Here is a 26,719-nt window from a genome sequence, read left to right as displayed (position 1 = left end):
GTGATATCTTGCAGTGTACGGGCTTATGGCTCGACTAACAACACGTGTTCGCTCATTTAAGGGTCACAGCATCGTATAAGCCTTGGACAAAAAAAAAAACAATAGTGAACGTACAAAAAACATACAAAACGTTGTGCCTGTGACTAAGAAACGACTAAATAATATACTAAGGGGTAAAACAGAAAGCCTGCCAAAACTAAGCAAAAACTTTCTCTCTTTTTTGAGATAAGCCCTTGCCTTCGCTGTAACTGCCGTGGGTAACCACGTTTCCGTCTAATGCCACTGGGGGAAGAACTATGCAATCAGAGCTGGATGCGCTGGCCTCCCAAATGAAATGACACATGCGGATGATTTAGACAGCAGTTACCTTATCTGGTCATCAGAATAAACTTTTTCGCCACATACAAGGGTTGCCAAATAAGAACAACAACACGACAATCGCCAGCTGCTTGTCAGTCCAACATTTAATCGGTGTAGGCAAGGAGATAACTGAACTTTAGACTACCCGGTTTTCCAGAATACAACACCAAAATGATCAAGTAACCTTAATATGTTAGCATTACCTATGATTGCAAGCATCGTGCTGCCTTGCTCACAGCATATAGCCTAAGTACTAAACCCGCGATAAATACTGTATTTAGCTCGCTGTGTATTTGTTCGTGTCGTGTATAGACAGTTATACAGTCGGCTAGTCAAGGTATAGCAAGCAAACAAGCTAGTCATCGGACTTAACTACCTAGCTAACAAGTGATGCCAAAATTCCATTGAGTTTTAACTAACGTTTACAGCGTAAATAGTTTACAGTAGCTAGGACACTAGCCAGCTAACACACGGAATGGATAGTCAAGCTTCATGAGTGCCAATTCTGCAGCTATAGCAACTATTAATTGCCAGCACGTTTAATTACATGTAGCATCATCAGTTGGGTTAACTACGTCTAACCAGCTACGTAAATAACAGCAATGTTTGATGATATTTACTCACCAACAACCCATCATTTTCTTTCTGGTTTCTTGATCGATGGAAGCGTCTGTAACTTCAATATCCGAATTCCAGTTCTAACACATTCCTCCCACTGCTTTTCCGTTTGACGGGCAATTATCAGTTTTTTCCTAATTTTTTAAAGAACATTTTTTTTATTTTTGGTTATGTCTTCGTAATTGATGTAGAATTGCTGCCTGGGTCCCCGTGACCGCACAATCTCTCCAGCTCAACAATCCACGTCGCGGAAAGAAAGAAGCAATTTGGAAACACCCTCGGTAAACATGATTGGAGAATATTTTTTAAAAACCCGCCCTCATTCTAACATCATTGGACACATGGTGCCTTCAATCTCGTTAATGTACCAATTGAATTTCCGCTACATTCTTAGGGTTTTAGCCCTACAAATATGCATCACAAAAACAATCACCCCCCTAATCCCCCCGCGGTTTATTTGTTCGTGGACGATAATAGACTAAGATCATCTTCATTGGTCTTTGTTTCACCATCACACGACTACAACCACGTTTGCGCCTGCTCGCCCCAAATCAAAATTTGATTGGTTTACACAGCTCGTAGCATGTTTTTTTTCTGTCATATGAACGCAGGCGGGGGGTGTGTCACGTTCGAGATAACGCAAGCAGAGGCTAGTAGCGTTCATAACGGTTCATTGTAACAAAGCAAGAGTAGGCCTAACTGAATGTGGCGTCGTGTATACACAGAAGGAAATTAATAATCACAACAATTACGACGGCGTCAAGGCAACAAAATAACAACAAGAATCAACACATCAATAATAATCATAATAGCAACCACAATAAATCATAACTATTATGATTATTACATGTTGTAGCATCTCCACTGAAAAAACAAAACAATCATACATATAAAACGACTCCCATAAAATCTGAAAATAATAGGATTAAGAATGTCAAAATATTTGTAAATTAAATAAATAAAAATGACTCATGAATTATATGCCTAGGAAAGGGTCATTGCGATTAGTTAGAGACATTCATTAGCTCCGGTGCTGCCATGTGCATTGATGGATAGGGCAAATTAAGACTCACATGCAGGCCATTAAATTTACCTAGTGAACAAGGTAAATAAGACAGGAAGGAAGGAAAGGGCTATAGTAACTGTACTGAGAATTAAAATCTTCTCTTCAGCAAAAATGAGACTCATTATTTTTGCATTCATTCCAGTTTTTTCCCCATGACTCACACTCTCATATTGTTATATTTCACACAAACTGGAAATCCCGCTATTGATTTTTCTAAGCTCTGCTTGAGAACATTATTTTCCCCCGTTTCTCAAATTTGCATTTGTCCTGTAGACAACTCCACCTTCGGTTACTATGGAAACAGACCACATGCAAACCAATTTAAGTATTATCCAAATTAACTGTCCATTGATTTTATTCTTTTAATTGAATAGGTTACTTTTCTAGTTACTGTTTTCATATTCAAATATAATTTGGAAACAAGCACTGTTTTGATTAAATGCTCCATTAAATGACAAAATAGATCCAATTCATTTATTAATAAATCATTATTTTTAAGGGAAAACCAAAAAGCAGAACCATAGGAAGATGAATAATCTCAATCCGCCCACATGACTGTCTGCTATTTCCAGTTTATTCTAAAGGCATATTTTCACAAAGTGCTCTTAAGTGAATCAAAGCATGCCCCATTACCACCGGCACCACTGACTCTATAGAGAGAAACCCTCCGGCAGGCTCTGTCCTCTTGGCCTTGGATTGTGTCTGTGCGTTAAAAGCAGTATTCAAGCACGCTTGCTAGGCACATGCCTTTTAAAACCCACCCGCTGGCCTTTTCACCTCTGCCAATGGCAGTCTCAACAGCCTTCTCATTGGTTAGAAGGGTGGTGACTCACAATCGAGAATCTCGGGCTCAACAATGGACCACATTGACTCCATGGTTCCAAGGGAACTTTGAGAATGTTCATCTGAAGGGCGACTAGTGAATTTTAACTTAATGGTCCAGGAAACTGACATCCGTGAATTATTTGTTGATGTGTTGTTTTCATATTTTTTTGCATTCACATATGGCCCAGAAATATTTTAAAATGATTCTTACAAAAAAAACCCAACAACAACATAGAATAGCCTGTGTTGAAATCAGCTTGCTTTGCTTTCCCCCTTGGCAGGGTTTCAGTCATTGGGGTTACAATGTACATCGCTAAAATGATAAGACCAGTCAAATCCTCTCTAATTGTTATATGCAAATGATGCTCTGGCTACTTTTGTGCGGACACGCTAAGTTGGAAATGCCTAAGCACCGAGCCTTCTCTGGACGCAGAAAAACCAACACAGTTTTTTCTTTTCAAAAAAAATGAAGAGACCCACAAGAAATAGGTTTCATTTGTGGAGGCCCACAAACACTGCAATATTGCAATAACCCCAACAGTTAATATTTGTCGTTCCCATTATCCCAAGGAGGACTTCCCAATTATCAACAACGTGCCTTTGCTTAAAATAATGAATAATCAGGTTAAAAATGTAGCTGGACAGCCCTTTTCAAACTCCATCATGTCATTCACTGTTTGTTTTTCAAAGCAAAATGAGAAGCCACAATGAGTTCCATGGGAAGGATTTAACTAGATCTCCTGCCGTCGGTTAAATTTATGGCTGCGCTCTCTTTCACAGTGAAATACGAGTGTTGACCACAAAACTGAGGTCGAAGAATTCCATTTTCAATAAAAACAAGTAAAAGCCCAATTTGTTCTACATTAGTACACAAAAAAGGCCAATCTGAAGGATTCGTGGGGTGAAGGTAAACCCACTAATCGCTGCAGCTCTGCCAGTTTCACAGACGGAAAGGTTCGGCGTGTAACTGAGTCAGCGGGGTTCATGTGAACCTCTCCGCAGAGTAGCGGTGCGGCGATTAATCAAATCCCTCCCCTCCAGCCAGCCGCCGAGCCCGTCAGATTCAGCGTGTTAATTTGGCAGGGATGGCTGTCAGACACGAGGCTCTTGGCTCCGATTTTCAGCACTTCTGCTCAAGCTGACGAGCTAAAGATGTAAGAGAACCCCCCCCTCCCCCACCACTCCCACCCCACCCTGCCGCCACCATTCCCCGCTCCACTGCGCTCCAACAGTTGTCTCTGCTGTCAGAATGTAGGTCAGTGCTGTCTGTGTGTGTGTGTGTGTGTGTATGTGCACATGAGTGTGTGGGTGTCACGGGGGAAAAATGGAACTAGCTGTGTCAGTGGGAACCTGTCAGGCCACATTAGGCAGAGTCAGGCCACTGTACACTCAGTTTTTGCTGCTGTTCAGACACCAGCTAGAACCTGTGGCAAACGTATTCTCCCTGAGATCCAAACACCAGGTGGAACCCACGGCACCGTACTCTCTCTGAGAACCAAACACCAGCTGGATCGTACCCTCTCTGAGACCCAAACACCAGCTGGATCGTACTCTCTCTGAGAACCAAACACCAGCTGGATCGTACTCTCTCTCAGAACCAAACACCAGCTGGATCGTACTCTCTCTGAGAACCAAACACCAGCTGGATCGTACTCTCTCAGAACCAAACACCAGCTGGATCATACTCTCTCTGAGAACCAAACACCAGCTGGATCGTACTCTCTCAGAACCAAACATCAGCTGGATCGTACTCTCTCTCAGAACCAAACACCAGCTGGATCGTACTCTCTCTGAGACCCAAACACCAGCTGGAACCCGCGGCACCGTACTCTCTCTGAGAACCAAACACCAGCCGGATCGTACTCTCTCTCAGAACCAAACACCAGCTGGATCGTACTCTCTCTCAGAACCAAACACCAACTGGATCGTACTCTCTCTGAGAACCAAACACCAGCTGGATCGTACTCTCTCTGAGAACCAAACACCATCTGGAACCCGCGGCACCGTACTCTCTCTCAGAACCAAACCCTATTGGTGTGCGATTGCCCCTTTCCCCACGGGCAGGTTATCACCTCCTAGTGTTGAGGGTAGGAAAGAGAAGAGGGTGGAAGGCCAATGTCCAGAGGGCCCCAATTTGGCCCCCGACTGTGGCCAGGAGACCCAGGGCCCCCAATGAGTGCTCAGAGACACACAGGGGATGCCACAGCCTGTGCACCTCTACCCATAGAAAAGGAGGAACATGTCCCTCCACGCAGCCACCCACAAGCCCATTTTATATCCTCATTACACCTCCACAGCTGGGTCTCTTTAGCACCTATGTTCTGTTTACTTCTGAGCTCCTGTGAAAATGTTAGACTGGGCCAAAAATACCCAGGAAATTATTGGGATTTTAAAGCAATACATAAATAAGATTTAGGCATGAATACTCAATATACAGTATGTTATGGTTATCTCAATTCCAAACAATATAAACAATGCATGTGCTTATTTTTATCTGCTTTGGAAATAACTTTATGCTCCATGCTTGAAAGGTGCTATATAAATAAAATGTATTATCAAATTTAAACGCAATTAAATTAAAAAGCATTGGGACAGTAACAGAATTTCTTTGGTCTATAGTCCAGCACATTGGATTTGAAATAAAAATGAATACGAAAACTCACTGGTGCTGGAGCTGTAGGTGCGCACGGTGGTGGTAGGGGGCGGGGTGTCTGAGTCGGCCGAGCCCGTGTCCTCGTCCTGGGAGCAGCCGGCCTGGATCGCCCTCACGTAGCTCTGGCTCCGCGAGCGGAAGCAGGTGGCCAGCGGCAGGTCCAGCGGCTCCAGCGGCGGCAGCGCCGGCATGGGCGCCGGCCCGCAGCCGGACTGGCGGTACGCCGACTCGCTGTACGCCGACAGCTCCTGCATCTGGAAGGACACGCGCAGGTTGAGCCAGGGGGGCTGGGGCCCGGGGGCCGGGGCAGGATTTTGGGGTGAGGGATGGGGGTAGAACCAGGGGTATTGGGGGGGCAGTGAGAGGGGAGGGGAGGGGGGCCCGGTCGCAGGCCCTGGGGCGGGTGCTGGCAGCCCTCCTGTTGGGACTTCCCATGGCCAAGCTGGGCTCTTGAGGCATTCTGGGATGGGCCATTATTAAATGACCCAGGGGGGCGGGGCCAACCCTGTCTATTACGAGGTTGGCTCCTCCTGTTAGCAGCAGGTGGGAGCAGTCTAAGGCAAAATAAGTCCCAAAGGGCTAAAACTGTAATTAGGGGCCTGGTGGACCTGGTGGCAAATTTAGGGTCTTTCCAAGATCGATGTTCAGTCCTAGGTCTGCGGCTGCATTGAGAACGTACATTAGGGTGACCGTAATTGGCTCACAGAAAAACGAGGGTAACGGGAGATTGAGGCAGTTAGATGAAAATCTGCACTCGCTGCTACGCTAATGTGCACAATTCTGGTGCGTCTCCCAGCTCTGTGTCCTCAGATTGAACCTGTCAAGGAGCTAGCCGCCAGTTGGAATATTAATTTTTCATCAGACAGGCTCGGTTCCGCTGGCGCCTGTCCGTAAGCAACTGCCACTGACGGAGAGCAGAAACAGCGAACTCAAAAGCCACCAGACTAAATTAAGACAAAGCTGAAGGCAATCATGTGAACTTTAGAGAGGTTTCTGGAACACGCTCAGCTGGTTGGAGCTCGCCAACAGTCAGGGGGAGGACAGAAAAAACAAACGAACTAAACAGCCAACCTCTGTAGAAGCCCCCTCCTCTTTCCGTCTGGCTCTGAGCACAAGTCATGGTTCACAGGTCAAAGTTCACAGGGGAAGGGTCACAGGATTTGTTTGTTGACGCTGTGCTTTCTCAGTTTGCTGTGCTGTCAATGTGATGTTTGCACACAAGTGCCGATTCCATCAGTGACAACAAATCATAGAGAGGGGACAGCTGGGGGACGGGGGACAGGGAAAGGGGAGGGGAAACTGGGAAGACAAAGGGACAAACAGCTGAATTCTTTGGGGGCATCCATGGCCCAAAAACAGCCATGCAAGGGGGCGGGGGGGTTGACCCTCTACAAGTCCTCAGGGGGGTTGGGGGGTGAAATCAGAATGTTGGAGGGCTTTGAAAGCTTGAGCTAGTATGTACCTGTCCAGGTTTAAGAAGCTAGCATTTGCAAAGGCATGGGCACCACTCTCCTGTGGGGAATGGCTTCCAGAACATGCACCCCCACCCCCCTTCTAACCTGCCTCAAGCAAACACAGCCGAAATGTGACACGGAGTGGGAACGATTGACTTACCCTGTCTGCCTCTTGCAGCTGTCAAGAATTTCTGAAATATACTTATAGTACGTGCAAAATAATAATACACCAAGGACCATATTTACTGAGGATATGCAGGGCTTTTATAGACGCTAACAAGTCAAGTCAATCACACAACCTGAATCCAACTGAAAATGCGTTTCACTTGCAGAAGACAACACTGAATGCAAAAACCCCCAAAAACAAACAGGAACTGATGATGGCTGCAGTACAGGCCTGGCTGAGTACCACCAGGGTAGATACCAGTGTCTGGTGATGTCTAGGCAGTCATTGAATGCAAAGAATTTGCAACCAAGAATTTAAAGATTATGTTAATTTGTTCAATTACTTTGTATAATTTGTTAATTTGTTCAATTACTTTGAGTCTATGTATAAAAGGAACTGCAACTCCTACACGGATCAGGATATGGATGCACCCTTAAATTAAAGCTGACAGTCTCCACCTCATTGTTGTTGTTTCATTCCAAATCCAATGTGCTGGAGTACCGAGCCAAAACAACAAAAATTGTGTCACTGTTCAAATACTAATGGACTGCACAGTATATATATATATATATATATATATACAGTCATTTTCTCTCTAAATTGCTTGCTTCCAGGGCAAACATCTCCCTGTTCCTGCCGAAGAGTAGGCTACTATTTACGTTCGTTATTTCGAGAGCCCGTATGACCCCATATTGACTCTCATCTTATGAATACTGATAATGCTGTCTGCCTCCGGAAAGAGATGACTGCGGGTATCATCTATGAATTATTCACACTGCGTCAAAGTTTACTTTTCTCCCCAAGGTGATTTATGAAAAAATAAACATGCATTCATTTACAGAGCCCTGAAGAGCAGACTATTAGCACACTGGGTGCTCACGAGAAAAACACGCTGCGTTTTAATAAGTTTAAGCTTTCGCTGGGCAAATCATGTTGGGATAACTCCCACCCCCATAGATACAGATCTCCGGATCTCCTTTCAAAGCCATTAGTCCGAGTGAAGACTCTGCATGGACCCTAACCTGGTGATTTCCATGGCGACACAGACAGAGAGAGGTGGAGAGGAAAGCACTTCGCAGTGTGGATTAATTGTACCTCTCCAGTGCCACTGCCCTTAGCTGCTGAGTGAGCGAAAAGGGAAAATGAAAAGTCCCTAAAATTTGATGCAGGGGTATTGGGGATTGATCTGCTCTTCATTCCAACAGCCAGACAAAAAAGTCAGTGAAATAAAATCTAACCTCACCTGGGTTGGCTAAGATGAATGGAAGAAAGGATGACTGCACTGCACTGTGGTAGTTAGCCCCTGACACGAGTGCATAAGGGGTCGAGGCTGCCCTCGATACGTTATTCTCTCTGTGAACGTTAGCACCATGAGAAAATGTTTATGGGAAGCAGAAAAAATAAGGTTTCTTAAGTTGGCGAAGGTTAGCTAACATAACCCTTAGCATTAGCATTAACGTTAGCCCCGTACGTCTGGCACTAGGACCTGTGAGGCTCTCCTTTTAGTGTTCTCAGTCCTGATTGGTTGAGGGGGTTCTCAGGAAAGACTCTCAGAGAAACGGTAATTGGGAGGGGGGGGCAGGTGGGGTTCAGAAGAGACCGCGAGGCGCAGGGTGGGAGGGGACTGACCTGGCCCGCGAGGCTGCTCCTGCCCAGCGTGCCGAAGCCCTGGCTGAAGTCCATGTCGTCCCAGGGCTGGAAGGGAGAGGTGGCCGGCCCGTCCATGCAGTCCAGGCTGTCCAGGTTATCCAGGCTGCGATTGGTGGAGAGCTCGCTCAGGGAAGGGAGGCAACTGAGGGGAGGGGGGGGAGAGAGGGGACATATAGAGAGAAAGAGAGAGAGAGAGAGAGAGGGACAGACAAGAGAAAAGGGGAAGAACAGAAAGAGAAAAAGGGTGAGAGAAGGAGAAAAAACAGAGGGGGAAGAGAAAGAAGAGAAAGCAAATGAGCAGTCTGAGAGTGGAGTGACACAGATGAGAGAGGATCGTCCTTGCTGGAGATGTCCAAGGGCTTTTTTTCGCGGCCGGCCAGATCCATAAACGCATCGATCTGACCCCGCTCCGGACATGCAGAAGCGAGCGAGCACGTAAAACAAAGCGCGCGGGGTAAAGCAGCCGCGGTGACGTCGCCGAGGAAACCGTCGCCGCGCTCCGAGCTCCGGAACTTTCCCCGCGTCAGCTGCAAGCGCCGGTCAGCGGAGATGGTTTTGGACAGGGACACAGACAAGGGCGCCTAAAAAACACCCAGCTACAGCGCGGAGCCGCCCCCCGGGGTCGGAGGGCCTCCCGGGGTGCGCACGGGACGGGATGGGTCGAGCGGCCGGATGCTGGCCCTCCCTCCCCGTCCCCCCCCGTCCCCCCCACACTGACCTGCCCAGCCGGTGCAGAGACGTGATGCTCTGCAGGGGAGACCACAGTGGACCCAGGTCCTCCTGCAGCAGCGAAAAATCCCAGCAGCTGCAGGTTCCCGTCGCCGCAAGGGGGGCGGGAGGGAGGCACACGGAGGGGGAGGGGGGAGCGTTAATGTCTCTGCCGAACTCTGACCTCCCGGCTTCGCCACTTACCTCGGGATTCTTCCATGTGCAGCATTCTACAAACGTTTCTATGGTGAAGTAAACTATTACTCTACTATTTGTTTTCTGATTATATTCATTCATTTACTCAACCAGGAAGCCCCACTTAGACTAAGTGAGCTATTATTTTCAAGGGGGGGGGGTTGTCAATTTCATAGTCACTGTACTGTAGTTGTATTGTCCATAAAGTGTCCTGATAACTACTACACTTATCAGGACTCCTGTGAAGCGCTGTGACTGCCTTGTTTGTATACGGCACAGCATAGAAGCAAGGATCGCTTCTAGATCTTTCGGGTTGTCATCAGTCTGAATGTTACCAACAGAGTGAATGACTACTGTAATTCAAACAAATCTGACCCATTTTTGTGGGACATATTTGACCCTTTTCCTCTGAACGTGTTCGGATACGAACGTGACCAGCGCTTCCTGGGGATCTTGTGAGAACGCTGCCACCTCGTGGCTGCTCAGGAAACTGACATTAAGGTGAATGTTAAGGATACAGTCCTTTACCAAGGTTATAGGCATTTATCTCACTTTGGCACACAATATGGATGAAAAAATGGTAACTTAGTCTTGAATGCTTTTTTTGAGTGCAACTCACAGAGCATAAATCTAAACCTGCTTCTTGCTTTTAAGCTGTGTTGCAGGAAACCACATATGATTGGGGAAGTGTTGAACTGTAAAGAACTGTTTAATTAAGACAGAATTTGCCCTGTGCAGTGGGGATATTGTGAATTAAAATGTCCACTGGCAATTTATTCATCCTTTGTTCAAGCAAGTATTCCGTGCTTGCAGAATTTTGTTGAAAGCATGCAGACCAAAATTTTTGAACAGGACACTTGGTCAGTATAAACCACAGGACAGTAGGTGGCAGTAAAGACCAATACAAACCAACATTTTCAAAATGTCTTGTGGCATTACTTCAGAGTTTATCTTGTGTGTAACAGAGTGATGCGTGCAGACACACACACACACACACACACACACATGCATGCACACACACGCACACACACATGCACACACACACACACATGCACACATAAATACACACACACACACACACACACACACATACACACACACACACACACTTCACCCTCAGCCAGCTCTGGAGCTCCATCAGTGTCAGGTACCCCTCAGGTGTGTGTGGGTGCGCGGCGTGTTTGGCGAAGCTCTTACTTGCGCGGTGGAAGCTGCTCGCTCAGGGAGTGCTGGGTGGCCCTCTGGTAGCTCTGGCGGCGGGCGGCGCTTTTGGGCGAGGGCTTGGGGCTCCCCTCCGAGTCCTCGCTGTCCTCCAGGTCCCCCATGGCCTTCACGTAGCTCCCGCTGCGCATCCTCCGGCACGGGATCTCGCTGGAGCCCCGCGACGGGCCCAAAGTGCTGTTCCAGTCCCCGAGGGGAACCTGCCGAACCGGGACACACCCCTACCATCACGGCTCCGCCCATAACTCCGCCCACACAGAGCCCCCAGCCTGGCCCATAACTCTGCCCGCACCAAGCCCCCATGCCTAGCCCATAGCTCTGCCCACACCAAGCCCCCTGCCTGGCCCATAACTCCGCCCACACCAAGCCACCATGCCTGGCCCATAACTCCACCCACACCAAGCCCCCTGCCCCACCCATAAATCCACCCACACCAACACATTTATTACAGCTGCATTTCCTACAGTCATCAGTAAGGCATAGTTTGTGTTCAGGAATTCTGAAATAAGGAGCTATACTAATTATACTAATATTTTATCACAAAATTTACAAAAGATTTAATTGAATCTAATTGAATTTCCCCACACGGTGGTAGTTGGGCTCATTTTAAAGAGCCACTCCTCTCTTTTTCCTCTCTCCTAGACAGGCCTGCTTTTGCCCCACACAACAGTGCTTCGAAGGTGTTTATATTGTGTATTCATGTGTTAAAACAGCCCTCACTGTGACTGTATCGCTTAAGAAAACAGACAACTCCCTTTAAAAATTATTCCATGAAAAATGAATGCAAAATGAGTCACTTTCATATGCACTAAATAAAATACACTCATGACACCAAATAATTCTGTTATTCATGGTTATTCAGGATGAAGGTGAAATTGCTGAGGCAGAACACAATGATAGAACAAATATTATGCATTGGATGTACTTCCGTGCTTCTGATAATCTTATGATAATCTTATCTAACTTATTCAAGGGACTAAATAAATGTATAAATCGCCCCAGTAACGTTCCAAGTTTTGATTGCAAGTGCAATAATGGCACCCGGAAAACTTGATCTTTGTTGCAGACACTATTAGCGACAAACACTGTGAAATGTTTGCATTTCTCAAAAGACTGGAAATGAAATTGATCAGCCCTTACGCTAACATCAGAAACAATATGGCCACCATCAGCCAATCACTTGTCAGTGAGCATATGAGAGCCTTAGCAGTGATCATCATGAAACATGTATGTATGATGACTTCTGAGCTGGGGAATATTATGTCAAGTTTTGGGACAGCGACAGGAAATGTTTGTACCATTCATCCAACCATGTGTCCTTACAGCTTAAAAATGAATAATTGCCGCATGCTGCTTGGACCCTGTTAATTATGGTTATATTTAATACCTGGTATAATTATGCGTGTAACCTTCACCCCCATACATGTGGTGTAGATGAGCCTTGACTCACAGTACTTTCTTAAATCTCCACCCACACTACTTCACTGTTCTCTTGCACTGTTCTCACCAGTAACAATAAATATATCTATTAAAATAAAGGTTAATATACTGTATTAATAAAAAAATATTACTAGCAAGCTGATGTATAATATTATATTAATTCTACTACATAAAACTTTATGTGCTGGTATATTTACTACAATAATCATACCTGTTATGATAAGCTATAAATGATCTGCTAACAGTCCACATTTATCGTTGGACACAACTGAAACACTTGGCTTTGGGTTGCTGTGGGTTAGAACCATGTGTAGCTGAAATCCTCAAAAAATGCCTCACTCATGCAGTGTCAGGGAGCCTCAGAACTATTTCCCCGCTCCTCTCCCGAGCCAGCTGGACTTGTAACCAGCATATGGCGGGTTCAAATCCCAGGTGGGGGAGGTCTGAGAAAATATCCAGCAGTGCAGACAAACTCTGCTCATATGACAATTTCCACCAATAAATCATATCCCGCTCATCAAATTAATCCTGGCATCAATTTGAGAATTTTCATTTCATTTCAGATTCTGACTAATCCAAATTAAAAGGTGTATCGAATTGAAGCTTTACAAAGCTAAACAAATCCATACAGACAATTAAATAACAATGCCACAACATGGGAAAACCTCAATGAGCAAACCAAATACGTCTTATTTCTGGCTCCAAGACGATACACACACATACAACAAGCAGGACTGTGAACAAACATATTACAGCAATCACCAGCAATCAACAGATCCATGGAGTATAGTGAACATCTGGTTGAAACTGGTGTGTGTGTGTGTGTGTGTTTGTGTGCGTGTGTGTGTGTGCGTGTGTGCAGAGCGTGCATGTGTATACATATGTATATGTGCGCGTGTTTGTGCATGTGTGTATACATATGTACATGTGCGTGTGTTTGTGCATGTGTGTATATGCTTGTATGTATGTGTGTGTCTGTGCATGTGTGTGTGTGCGTGCATGTGTCTGTGTGTGTGTATATGTGCGTGTGTGTGCGTGTGTGTGTGTGCATGTGTGTGTGTGCGTGCACGTGTCTGTGTGTGTATATATGTGCGTGTGTGTGCGCATGTGTGTGTAAATACCAGCCTGTATAAACACACAAAGAGAGTTAAAGAGGAGTCCGGTCCCTGGCTGGGATACTCACTCTCCCTCCTACCTGCAGGTAATGGTAGGCCAGGTCCTGGTGGCACGACTTGGACTTGAGCATGGATTTGTCCAGAGTGGCCAGCCCTTTCTGGCACACCTGCCGGGCCTGGGTGAGCGTGAGCGTGGACCAGGAGCCGCGCTTCATCAGCTTGGCCTCGCCGGCGCCCCCGGCCCCCACCGCCTCCCCCCGGGGCGCCGGCAGGGCGGGGCAGGGCGGGGGGCACTTCAGCTCGTTGCTGATCTTGGAGGCCTTCAGCATGTGGCCGCTGATGGTGTTGTAGCCCTGCGGGAAGTAGCGGGCGGGGCCCTGGCCGTCCGACACCGTGCGGCCCAGCGTCATCATGGTGCCGGGGTTGCGGTGGATGCCGATGCCGACGCCGTTGCCCCCGCCCCCGCCGCCGCCGCTGCCGATGACGGGGACGGGGTCGGCGTTGTCCAGGTTGTCCTCGGAGGTCCAGAGGCCGGACATGTTGGAGCGCGGGCGGCGCTTGGCGCCCTCGGTCTTGGCGCGGTCCTTGCTCTTGCTGCGGCGGCCCTTGGCGCCCTCGGCGCCGCCGTTGGCGTTGGCGGCCTTGGCGGAGCACTCGAGCGACTGCGACTTGGTGAAGAGCTTCTGCACCGAGTGCATGAGGTGGCGGATGCGCCCGGGGCTCTCGCTCCGCTGCTTGGCCACGCGCCCGCGCTGGAACTGCAGCGTGCTGAAGCCGTTGCGAGGCCCCGCCCCCGGCCCCGCCCCCCCGCCGGCCCCAGCCCCGCCCCCGCCTCCGCCTCCCTGGACCCGCCTCTCCAGCTGGTCCAGCAGGTTGCCGGGGAGCCGGTTGGCCTTCCCGCCGCCCGAGATGGTGGCCGAGCCGCTGGTGATCATGTGCCCCGCCCCGCTTTGGCCGAGCCCCGCCCCCATCCCCATGGAGACGGAGTGGCCCGCCCCGCCGGTCTGGATGCCGCCCCCGATCCCGCCGGCCCCCAGGGCCATGGGGTCGCCCGGGTCCAGGGAGTTGTACTGCATGCACGGGTAGGTGGCGCTGTTGGAGAGCTGGGCGCTGAGGGACATCAGGCACTCCGGAGGCAGCGAGGTGGGGCTGGAGGGAGGGGGGAACTCCAGGGTGCCGTAGTGGTCCATGGTGGGGCTGAGGAGGTAGGCGGTGTGGGGGTCGGGGGCCAGCGGGTACAGGGGCTCCTGGGGCCCCGCCATGATGTCACAGGAGTCGGACAGGATGCGGCTGCGGTTGGCACCCAGCCTTTTCATGGCGGCCAGCAAGGTGTCCTCGTTAGATCATGGCTTCTGATTGGTCCGGTTGGTGGGGGGCAGGGGGGGTGGTGGAGGGGTAGGGGGTTAACTACAGTCAGGGGGGGTCCTCCTGGAAGAGGGAAAAGACAGAAGACGGGGGTGTGAGAGACAGACACCCTGACGACACACAACAAAAAATGTTCTTGCAGACAGCATGTTCACTTTGGCACTGAAAACCTCACTCAGCATAGACTGAATGTTATTACAGTTGTATACTGAATGTTATTACTAAATAAATGACTAACAGTGGCTTAATTAATGGAATAGACTTTGAACAATTAAACTGAAGATTTATAAGTAAGGGATAATCCACAATGAGATGGACTGCTATCGAAAGATAATGACCAACACGATGGCTTTAATTCCGATAGCAGACCACCTCAGTGTGGATTACCTGCCTTTAACACAGCTAATTACAAAAACAATCTATGCCATTTATGCCCGTCAATACTGAACAGCAGCTAATAATCAGAAGAAATAGGCCTATTTAACAACACTAACTGCATAAAACAAGTAAATAACCAAGTTATGAGAGCATGTCATCTCATACATACACAATGTAAAACTTACTTTAAAAGGTTATTAACTTTTAAATAACACAATCACAAACTTTGCAGTTTTGCATCTAGGTGTTTTAAATGGAACTTGAAAGGGTACTACATATTGATATTGGGATTCTGGTCCTCACGGGCTTCCGTACTTGATACAGGTCTGTGCGCGAACAGTGTAAGAAAGCAGTTTGATTTACACTAACATGTAATGATAAGAAGGTGCGAGAATGACTGTCGAGACAGGAAGAGTTGAGCTAAGACGATGCTATCAGGATTTGAAGGCGTAATGAGCGGATGGGGAAACGTGTGCGTGTTTGAACAGGTGTCTGTAGCTACAAATGCGGCGGAGACTACTGCTGTGGACAGAGTATTCAAGGCAAGTTAGAGCCACCAGGACACTGACTCTGCGGCTGGAAAGGGGTATGTCACAAGCTGTAAACCTTCTGGTGACGAGCATCCCTTCAGACAGCGTCCAGCCTTTGGAACAAATTGCATGCAGGACGAGAAACCACTTCGCAAAAATGTGCTTCTTCACAGGAGAAAAGTTTTAAGAGATATTAATATGATGAGACCGATGAAGAGATTAATACTATGTTCACTTGAGTAGTAGAAAATGACTTGAGAAAAAACCCAGAATGAAATGGAATAAACACAATACAAACAAGCAAATGTGTGGTTCCTCTGAGAGTAAATGTCACTGTACTGAATAAGAAACTTGACTGGAAATCTGATAACAATAAAAGACTATAATGCCGTGCAAAGCAAACCACAAATAGAAAAAGGTGGGACTGAAAGCATACACTGAGCTAATGATAGATACACGGGGGGTTGCAAACCGCAGGTGCAGAACAAGCCCTAAGGAAACTTCCAACTAAGACCAGCTGGGATTCTAAGCTGGTTTAAGATGATTTAAGCTGTGTCTTCGACACTTCAGGCTGGTCATAGCTGGTTTGTGGCTGGTCAAAGCTGATTTTTTAGCTGGACAAAGCTGGACGAAGCTGGTTAAAGTTGGCTAAGCTGGCAGAGTAAGTTGGTGGTCAAACCGGTGGACCAGATGACTATATAGGCTGGTCAGCTGGTGAACAGCTGGTTGACCAGCTAAAAGCATTAACTTAAACCATCTTGACCAGCTTAGGCTGGTTTAAGATTGTATTTTCAGCAGGGAGGAGAGAACCTTAGCATTTGCAGTAGTGCCAAAGGGAAGAGTTATTACTCGGTGATTAGGCTTCTGAAGACATAGGGCTGGTCAAGCGTTTCAAAGACGTAGTCAAGCGTTTCCAACAATCTCAGGCCTGGGAGAAAGCCAAGCACCACCAGGCCAGAGGTGCGGGCTCCGAGACGGGTAGCAATTACACCAAGGCAAAAACCGCACAGAGAAACGGACACAGGACTGTGCGTGAACAGTGTGATGAAGCAGTTTGAATTATACTAACATGGTGGTCAGTTGTCAATACATTAATACATACATTTAGAACCTAAATAGAAATTAAGGTGATTTAAAATAAAATGCATAAAACTATAATCTTATTTAGAAATAATAGCCTAACCTATAAAAAGGAACGGTGCTGATGCTTCAAATTGCTGGGTGTTCCCCGTTCAGCGATACATTTTTTCCTGCATAAGCGACAAATCGCTTTGTCAACATTTTTCCATCTGGAGTAAAACTAAAATGTGCTGTGTAGATAAAGCATTTTAAACACCATCAGATAAGAAGTCTATTAACACAGAACAGGCATGTTAAGAAATGAACAACTATAATTTTTATTCTAGCACATATTGATTTAAACAAGTTGAATACAAAAAGTAAATACACTTTTCAAATGAATTAAATGCCTATGATTACATAGGCTATGGTTAACAATAACTTTTTTTTAGATTCAACATGTATTGTGTCACTGAATTGTCCTATTAAACTACTTAGATGAAACATAATTTAATAATAAGTGAACAGAAGACTACTAAACCATAACATTCATACAATATTTTTAATGATTAATAACTTGCTATATCAGCACCACTCCCTCAGTCTAAATCCACTCACTCCTGCCCCATTCTCTCTGGCGCATTGTGTGCCACTACAATGACAAACAGCAATTCAGCTTCAAAGAGACACATACAGTAAGGAGAAAGTGTCAGTTTAAGTACAGCCCACTCGCTTCATCCTCTATGGAGTAGATTTATAATACATCTGGCCAGTACATTTGGGTGCTACTTCTGTCAGTATAACGACAGAAAAAATTACTAACTGTATTAACCCAGTAATTCATTCATCACAGTGAAAAAGAAAATGTGTTACCATGGTGACAGGTAATACCGAATACCAGCACAGCCCTAGTTGCAAGTAGTAAAGTGACTTCTTTATGTTGTTTGGTTTAGTCTACTGATGGCCTTATTACAGCTTCTTGCAAGAAATATTAGATTAAAGCTATGTTTTATGTTTTGGCCTGGTCCAAATATTGGGAATTTAAAAAATATTGAGAATTTTTTTTCCTTACGATGTTTGGATGTCCCATCATTTACATTATTATTATCAATAATTACCGGACGTCAGTCAAGACAGGGAAATGATTATCAGTTATCACGTCGGCTAAAATTTGGATATCGGTGGATCCCTACAGGTAACCATTCCCACCACCAGTGCCCTGCCAGTGAGCCATGCTGGCCCTCAAAACTGGCCCATATCCCCACTGGTCCCCAGTCCGGGCCAGTCTGGTTCAGTGGTCCCTCCCAGGTCCATTGGCCCTTCTCAAGGGCGCCTGTCTGGTTCAGTCCCCCCCCTTCCCCCAGTCCCTGACACATCACACAAACCCAGCTCTCCACTCCTCACACAAACCCAACCCTCCGCATACATCACACAAACCCAGTCCCCCACGCCTCACACAAACCCTACCCTCCTCATGCGTCACACCAACCCAGCCCTCCACATAGGGCACACAAACCCAGTCCCCCACGCCTCACACAAACCCTGCCCTCATCATGCATCACACAAACCCAGCCCCCTCCCACTCCTTAACTCTGACAGCTCCCCATAGAGAACACAGCACAGCAGCCGTAACACTCCTCTGCGATGTATTCACACGCCTCACCGTGTTAGCTTAGCATGCATGAACGCACTCCCTCAGCCTGCTTATAATAATACAAAACAACTTTGCACAGATTCACTTTCGAACTTTGAAGAAATATGTAATGCCATTTCAAGCTCTTCCAGTCTATAAATGTAAAACAATATTAGTAAGTAGCAGCAGCGAAGTGAAGCAGTTTGTATTTTTATTTCTTTTTTCAGGGAAAATCCCAAAGGTTCGCCGTAAGTCTCCAGGATTTTATTTCTCTGAATTCGGGATTTATTCCTACATAAAGCCACAAATTCCAATTTGAGTCACAATCGCCTGCATAAGTCACCGGAGTTCCTTCGTAAATAGAGTGTCTTTGTTGTAACCGCCTGGCAGGGAGCCACGTGATACCTTAGCGCCGCTTGAGCTCTCCGGTTGATGGGATCTAAGCCAGAGGCTCTGAACTAAACTTGGGTATGTCGGTGTATGCTCAATTAAGGTTGTTGAACACGTGCTCCTCATTTGTTCCTTAAACTTATTAGCACAGCCCGGCTCGTTTTCGTTCGCTTCATCTTTTAACTCTTCGTTAGGCCTATCTAAGAAATGGTTCGTTTTAGTAGCCATATGTCCACATTTTCACCAATTAGGTGCCTACTGATTAACCTATGTATTTAATTTAATCAGTCTTATTTGTAAGATGGCACAATAAGTAGGCCTATAATGTGAATCCATGCTAATCTCTTTCTGACATACTGTATTTTAAGAGAGTATCTTATATAATCCCTTAAAATATGAAAGCAGTCTAATTAAGAAAAATGATCGGTTTACAGAATTTTTTTAGATTGTAATTGTGGAACGAAAACCAGCATACACAGGGGTCTCTATAACTGAATTTGAGGGCCATGGATCTGAGCCGTCATCGCTGAAAGCTGCGGGTGAAGGCAGGGAGTGACGTCGGGGAGGACGGACATTAATTGCGGAAGAGCGGCGAGGCATGGATGAGCAGTCGTCACGTTTCACCGTTGATATCCCAGGACGTCCAGGTCTCATCCTCGTTCAGATTAGTTCCAGATTGCCGTCTATTAGCGAGCATTCATCATGCTCAAGGTCCGGATGGAACTGAAACCACGGCGCTCGGAGGAGCCATCATTCCGAAGGAAAAGGTCTTTAGAACGAATTGTCGACAGAATGCATCAGAGATATCTCATTAACGAGGCAGCCAGCTGCAGCTTCCACATTATTAATAATCCTCGGGCTTGTTCACTTAACGTCATTACGGACTTGGTTGTACACGATCTTCGTAAACAGCTGAAGGGTGATCTTATCTCTGGTTTCATGTCTCCAATGTTTAATTCCATCGTCCAGTTTAGCTCCTCAGCCTTGTGTAAAACAAAACAACGGCAGCATTGAATAACAATCATTATCCTACCAATAATGACCAAATATTTAGGCTACACTTAGCCTACTATATTTTATTACCCTCTAACCTTAATTCTGCGAATAGGTTTAGTCACTGCGTTTGATACTGAAACTCCGAAGCGTATATATGAGATGCAGGAGGCCTGGAACGGGCAACTGCAGAGTAAATTATTTATTTACTCTGTAATTAAACAAGTGGATTCAGATAAAGAGTTGAGTAAACAGCCTGCTTCTATCGCCGCGACACACAGCTGTTATCCTCAGCCATTTATGTCTTTGCCTCAAACATTATGGAGTTCACTGTGTGTGTGTGTTTGTGTGTGTGTTTCGGTCAATGTGAGAAATGACAGGTGGAGTTGTTTTGACATGTGCATGAGACGTGTTCCACCTAGCTGGTGAGACCAGAAGGCGACCAGCGGGACACGAGTGAGAGGAACAGCGTTGCGCACGGGCGTGCAGGAGCTCACCTGTCTTATCACTTCAAAAAGACATCTGAGACATGACCTTCTGCAGCTTTTACTGACGTGTGCTCCAGTATTTCATCTGTAGCTTCGCCTACTTTCGACTTGAAGCACGAACTACATAATCTAGGCTAAAGTCGGCTTCACGTCATATGGCGGGGCAATTGGCTCTCCACAGAAGCGACCGTTGGTGTGTGTGTGTGTGTGTGTGTGTGTATATGTGTGTGCTTACACCTTGTGCTGTGTGCATATGAAGCAGATTTTGCTGCCCCGTGTACAAGGGAGCAACCATCTGTCAGTACCGTGAAAGCAGCCCTCTCCCGTCCAGCCGCTGACCTTCCGTACAAGCCGCACGCAAGAGCGCTGCAGTTTCACAAGATTACCACCAGGTGGGGGCAAGGGGACACCAATATAGACTGCGCTCGACCTGCGGATCCACGAGAAGCAAAACAGCTGACACTCCGCAAGAGAGAGTCCAGGAGAATTCTTACCGTAATAACACGCTCATTTCGATACGGCTAAACGCTGTCTCCGTGACGCAGAGCAAATTAATTGAGGCGATTCAAAATGACCAGCTGTCTGGTGTCTTCTTCTAAATGGATATCAAAGCACCTTGAGTATGCCTTGTTGGCTTTGGAAGCTATTAACTAACTTAATTATTCGTTGGGACAAAATGAAAAATGAAAATGTTAATTATTTTCATGGGAGTAACACACGGATGCTACCGGCAGTTACAGGTATTCGAAGGTAGTGGTGGACTGAGACAAACTCAGTTCCTCCTGAACAAGGTGGTGTCTGGTTTCTCCCTTTTGATTTTCTATTACACTGTTGTCCCCCCCCCCCCCCCCAACATGCAACATGCCCCCCCCCCCAAAAAAAAAAATCCCCCCCTCTTGGTGTGTAAACCCATTAGCAATAAACAAACCACAGAACAAACCACAAATCAACCCTAACGTCTGTGTCATTTAATGCAATTTCAGCAGCAGCATAAAACTGCAGTATAATTACACTCACAATTTCACACTTCTGTGCCTGTTTAACTTCACTGCAATAAAAGGTGCCGGGTGTCACACTCAGCGCATTTGGGTCCCGAAGTAAGAATCTACCGGCAAGAACATTCCATAAGAGGCCCAATCATCAGTTAACCAACCAGAATCTATTTTCTGCCATTTTATTATTATTATTATTATGGGGGTTCAGTTTTTATCTATTTGGTATCACTATAGTCGTCCACTACAGTACGAGTCATTAGTGATCTATCTCCAGGATAAATTCATATCTTGGCTGAGAATGGATCACAGCTCACTAACCCCCCTGTTTCCTCTAGCACACACCACTGATCCACATCACAGCCAAACCTTTTCTCCTCTTTAGTGCTCTTCTGTTGTGACACTTATCAAATTAAAATCACACAATGCGAGACATTTATTCTAAAGAGGTCTGAAAAAAAGTTTCATTTTTCTGTGAGCCAGATAATTTCAGTGATTTATTCAGATTATTTAAATTTTAATAAGAAAGTCACACTTCATATGAAGTGTGTCTCTGAAGTCTTAATTCAGCCTGTGCCATGCCTTTACTACTGCATAATAGCATGCATATAAATCATTTGCAAACTTCCACCCAGGCTTCATAACCGCATAATAACATATTTATAAATCATTCATAAAAATGCACAATGACTTCATAAGCACATAACATTTAAATCATTCACATATACAAAAATATTCATCAACAGGTATGCTAAAATTTTGGCCTGAGGGCTGACTTGAAATTAAGTGACACCCTGTGTTATCTCATTCTTCATAAAGCCTCAAATTTGCTTGTTAAAGATTAATACTTGAATAAAATATTACAGCAGATTAACAAAGGAAATACACCAGCCACGGGAATGTCAAAGGAAACACACTTTGTGAATAAGGACTGAATGGACTCGCTGTGTCACAATTAGTCGGGCGGTGGTGCTTTTAGAAAGGAACCCTTTTTAGATGTGCCACAATTAGTCCGGCAGTGGTGCTATTAGAAAGGAATCCTTTCGCAGATGAACAATACGCACGTAACAGGTTGATCTTATCAGCCCTTCAGTGAAATGCGCTCAAAGAGAGGCCAGGACATCAGCAGGAGGAGTAAGTGTCAGGACTGTGAGAGGACCAACAGGATTGATCTCACGTCTGCAGCCTATTGGCTCACACACTCAGCCTCTGGCTGACCTTTCGACCTCAAGAGCAGCTCCCGCCCGTCCGGCGCCTCGTCCTCCTTGGATCGGCGGTAAGTGGATGGGCAGACCTCAGCCCTTGCCCCAGTGACCCGAGGGGTCCGTCAGTTTTCAGCTCTATCCAGATCAGATCTTGATCAGATAAAGCGGCTGATTGCACAGGTAACACACAGGTAACTCCCCTGGTTTCTCATGGCCTGTCCCAGTGCTTCTCCAGGAATGGGTTTGAGGACCAATGGGTTGTAGAGTAACCCAGGGTGGGGGGGGGTTTAAATTAGGGGGACTATTCTCCTTGGGTGTCTGTGCACTGGCTGTGAATAAAAGCACAGCCCACTTGTTCAGTGTATCTCAACCTGAGGATGAATGCAGTAATGAGTCCCCCCCCCCCCCACCAAAAAGGCCATAAAACAATACAAGATCAAAACCAAAAAAAACAGATGACTGGAAACTGGTGAGCTGTTGAAGGCAATGATGAAAACCTCTGTCAGCACCGTCGCGGCAACACCGCAACAGATTTCACTGCTATTCCCAGCGGTGATCCAGGCCGGGGGGTTGGGGGCGGGGTGGGGGCGGGGGTGGGAGGTGTGTGATGTAGGCCGCAGGCGGGACAGACCTAGCGGTTAGCACATCAACAGCCCCCTCCCCCCTTTACAGTGAGCGCCAAGCTCTCTCATGCCCATGGCTATCACAGCAGGGGTCCACACCAGAACAAACACACAAACCAATAAAAAATGCACGCACACGCTTTGGCTGCAGATGCTACCACGGGCAACTCATTCATTACCATTACCCTTCATGATATCGTTCATCACTGTGAGGATGAGCAGTTGGCATCGTCTCATTGGACCACACACCACAGGGCTCTACAGAGTGCCATGACACAGAGCCGGGTGGGGCCTTGGGTTTCACCCACAGCGCCGGGCGGTTATCACTGGCACCCTCCGACCATGCCAGCACGATCACATGTGGCGGAGGCCTTCAGCACCGCAGTTCAGTCCTCCCACCATGCGTGGGCGCCCTTTATAGGTGTATGCCTTGTAAGACACCTGAGCCAATGATGGATGTCACAGATTTAACTGGCTAAACAGATGGTCATCATCTCCATATTCTTAACAACTGTCAACTCCCTCATTGAAACGGATGTAAGGACAGCACCCTGGCAATGGATGTTCTGTCCTTGGGCTTGTCTCTTCATTAATGAATATGCACTGCGTCCTGTTGTTAGAAGACAGGGAGGATGGATATAAGACAGGATCTGACAAATCTGGTTGGTCTATAGAATCTGTGCTTAATTAAACTGAGTGCTTGTAATCTCAAAGGTGAAACAGGCTGAACTTGTTCTTTTTGAATGGCTGGACGGGGCAGAGCGCAGGATCGATGTGAGCCCTTGTTGTTTTAAAAGTACAAATCCTTGTGCTCGGCAGGGAGAGAGACGTAAAGCCGGGGAGCCCAGGGACCGTCCCCTCCCGAAAAGACACTTCGGGGGAGCGGCCCGCGCCTCCGTCAGATCGGGTTCCAGGTACACCGGGCGGCAGTGAGCCCCCCAGTGGGCCTGTCTGTCAAAAGGATAGTGGTTTCCAAGGCAACAGGTACCTTCTCTATTTACAGCACCTTCCCCAGATAAGAGGAGACAGACAGCCCCGAGCATCTCTGTTAAAGTGGGGAAAACCCTGCCAACAATGGACCAACTGAACAGCTGTCTTTGGGGGCATTGTGAGCTTGACGCTTCCACTTTCACCTCCAACTCGGTTTTGGAACAAACTTCAATCGGTTTGCTACAGTGGGTACATTCTTCCGAATGATTCGGGAATGCCCAGAAGTGAGTTTAGAGAGATGGTCTCTTCTAGGCTTTCTGAATTGTTATCAGTGACAGTACTCCCTTCTCAGGTTTTTGTAGATTCTTAATGACCTATCCATGTTACGCAATTCGCAAACAAAGGAACGGATCTCGCTTGCTGGCCTGACAGCTGCAAAGAAAATGGCTGCCGTGCGTTGGAAGCCTCCTCGTTCTCTTTCTTTTCAGCAGCGGGTTTTACTTTCTTGGATGTGGTTTATCTGGAGCTCTTCACAGCCTGTATTCACGGTGCTAAAGAGGAAAATGTCAATTTATGAACTTCTGTTGCTGTTCATCTTAAGAATCTTTTGAATTGAGTCTTTTTCTTCTTTTTTTAATTGTGACTTTGGGTCTCTGGGGTGGGTGGATTGGTGGTGTTCGTGTTTTTTTCTTCTTTTTTTGGGATATGTTTTTGTTGATATAGATTCATGATTAAAAGAAAATGCAACAATAATGTAAATAAAATAAAAGTTTGTAGTTTCTGCTTGCCTTATTTTGAGATCAAAGGGGGAACAATGCTGAAGAGGGCGACCTGGGGTGGGAGGGGGGAAAAGGGGGGGGGGTTTGGGTTGAGCAAACTTCTGACTGCACAGAAATCCCTGCTTGTGCCCCTCACAGAGTTAATCACAGCATGTTCCTCTTCATGCAATGGGAAGACAAGGCTAAATATCTTTCTTTACTCTCTCCCTTTTGATGCTGCATAAATGGAAAGCTAAAAAACCGTCTTCCACTGTCAACTTACTTGGAAACCGTTTGCACAAGAAGTCCAGCATCTGTGAGATTCTGGAACTATGGCAAAATGAGAAGCTTTATTTATCTGCTGTGGAAGGCTGCCGATATGGATCTTGGAAGGTATTTAGAGGTACTAGTAGTACCAGCGGCAGAGGCAGCAGGAACAGCAACAGTAGTTGTAGACGTAGTTGTAGTAGTACACAGCAGTAGTATACTCAGGGATGGAAGCAGAGGACATAGCAAATAACAAAGTAAAAAGTTTCTGTCAGTGATTTATCAGTGACTAGCCGCAGCTGACTCTGTGGCCAGAGTTGCTCAGTCTGCCACCACATTAGCTTCTCCCTGAAATACACCACGAGACTACGGGTGACCAGTTGTCCGTAATAGATAAGTGCTGTGACAAGTCCGGGTAGGGGGGACCCAAACGCAGAGGGAAAAAAAAAACACAAACTCAAAAGGGAAAATTAACAAAGACTTTACTAACACAAGGTGAACAAACAAGGAACAGACAAGGCCACAATGGGCTAAAACACAAACTCAAAAAATAATCTAATGAAACAGAAAACAGGAACTCAAAAACACAGACAGGGCAGAACACGGGAAGGCAGAGCACAAGGGAAGGTCAAAAACACAAGTCAGGAACAAAATACAGGCAGGTGAAACACACGCAGGCAGGTACAAGAAAGTCGGGAAACAAACACAAGAAGGCAGGTACATGAAAGTCGGGAAACAAACACAAGAAGGCAGGTACATGAAAGTCGGGAAACAAACACAAGAGGGCAGGTACATGAAAGTCGGGAAACAAACACAAGCAGGCAGGAACATGTATGTCAGGTAACAAACACAAGGAACCAGCACCCGAGTCAAGGGAACAGAGAACTTAAATAGACAGGGGTAACAAGACACAGGTGAACTCAAAAAACAATCAAACCAGAAGGAGGGGATAAGACACAGGTGGGAACAATGATGGGATAACGAGACCATGAAACAATCATACAATTAACAGGAGGGGAGCAGGACACAAAACAGAAGTGCCGCCATCTGGCGGCCCAACAGGGGAAACACAGACAGGAACACCGGAACATGACAAGTGCTAGTTAGGGTTAGGGGTTAGATAAGTTCTAGTTAAGCTCAGGGGTTAGATAAGTGCTAGTTCTCCTGTAGTAAAGTGTGGCGTGTAGCACTGGGACACTGGATTGTAGGTGAGAGCTCAGGGGGAGGCACACATAGAGCTCATAAAGTTTTAGCTTGAGTTCCCTTGTGGAAATTATCCCAAGCCAGGACAGTTTTCTGGTGGTGTTGATTGTTGTGAATCTTGGAAAGCTCTGTAGGTCTTCTGGGACAATGAGAATGTGACAGGCGATTATGGTGTGTATGTGTGTGTGTGTGTGTGTGTCTTCAGGCTTAGCAAAAGGAGAAGAAGCAGTTTTCAATCCATAAAATGGATTAAGAATGAGTGTCGTTTGTAGAACAAGCAGGCATAAGAGGAAATTAACTAAATTTCTTGGTAACACTTTACATTAAGTTGAAGCTATGCCTGTGTAATTAAATTGTTACAAATTTGGTAACAAGACGTTATCACTAAATAGCTCCAACATAGGTAACATGGAACAACAGGTTGCAGTATTTTT

At 46.4% G+C, this 26,719-nt stretch overlaps 1 protein-coding gene across 6 annotated transcripts in view; it reads right to left on the bottom strand.

Moving 5' to 3' along the window:
- The window catches only part of dlgap4a (discs, large (Drosophila) homolog-associated protein 4a), a 152,442-nt gene that overhangs the window by 22,177 nt on the left and 103,546 nt on the right, over positions 1 to 26,719 (bottom strand). For 3 of the 6 annotated variants that reach the window (XM_035383191.1, XM_035383190.1, XM_035383192.1), the window contains exons 4-8: positions 13,540 to 14,899; positions 10,893 to 11,116; positions 9,511 to 9,597; positions 8,772 to 8,934; positions 5,533 to 5,776 (exon numbers count right to left, since the gene is read on the bottom strand). In XM_035383191.1, the coding sequence (XP_035239082.1) occupies positions 5,533 to 5,776; positions 8,772 to 8,934; positions 9,511 to 9,597; positions 10,893 to 11,116; positions 13,540 to 14,787 (1,966 nt within the window). In that variant the 5' untranslated portion in view covers positions 14,788 to 14,899. The remainder of the gene's footprint in view (positions 1 to 5,532; positions 5,777 to 8,771; positions 8,935 to 9,510; positions 9,598 to 10,892; positions 11,117 to 13,539; positions 14,900 to 26,719) is intronic. The other 3 variants (XM_035383193.1, XM_035383194.1, XM_035383195.1) reach the window with 3 other exon arrangements.

The sequence above is a fragment of the Anguilla anguilla genome, chromosome 11 (assembly GCF_013347855.1).
Source record: "Anguilla anguilla isolate fAngAng1 chromosome 11, fAngAng1.pri, whole genome shotgun sequence".
Taxonomy (NCBI): Eukaryota; Metazoa; Chordata; class Actinopteri; order Anguilliformes; family Anguillidae; genus Anguilla; species Anguilla anguilla.
Note: the sequence above shows the minus strand (reverse complement) of the source record. Positions and strands in the feature narration are given on the sequence as shown.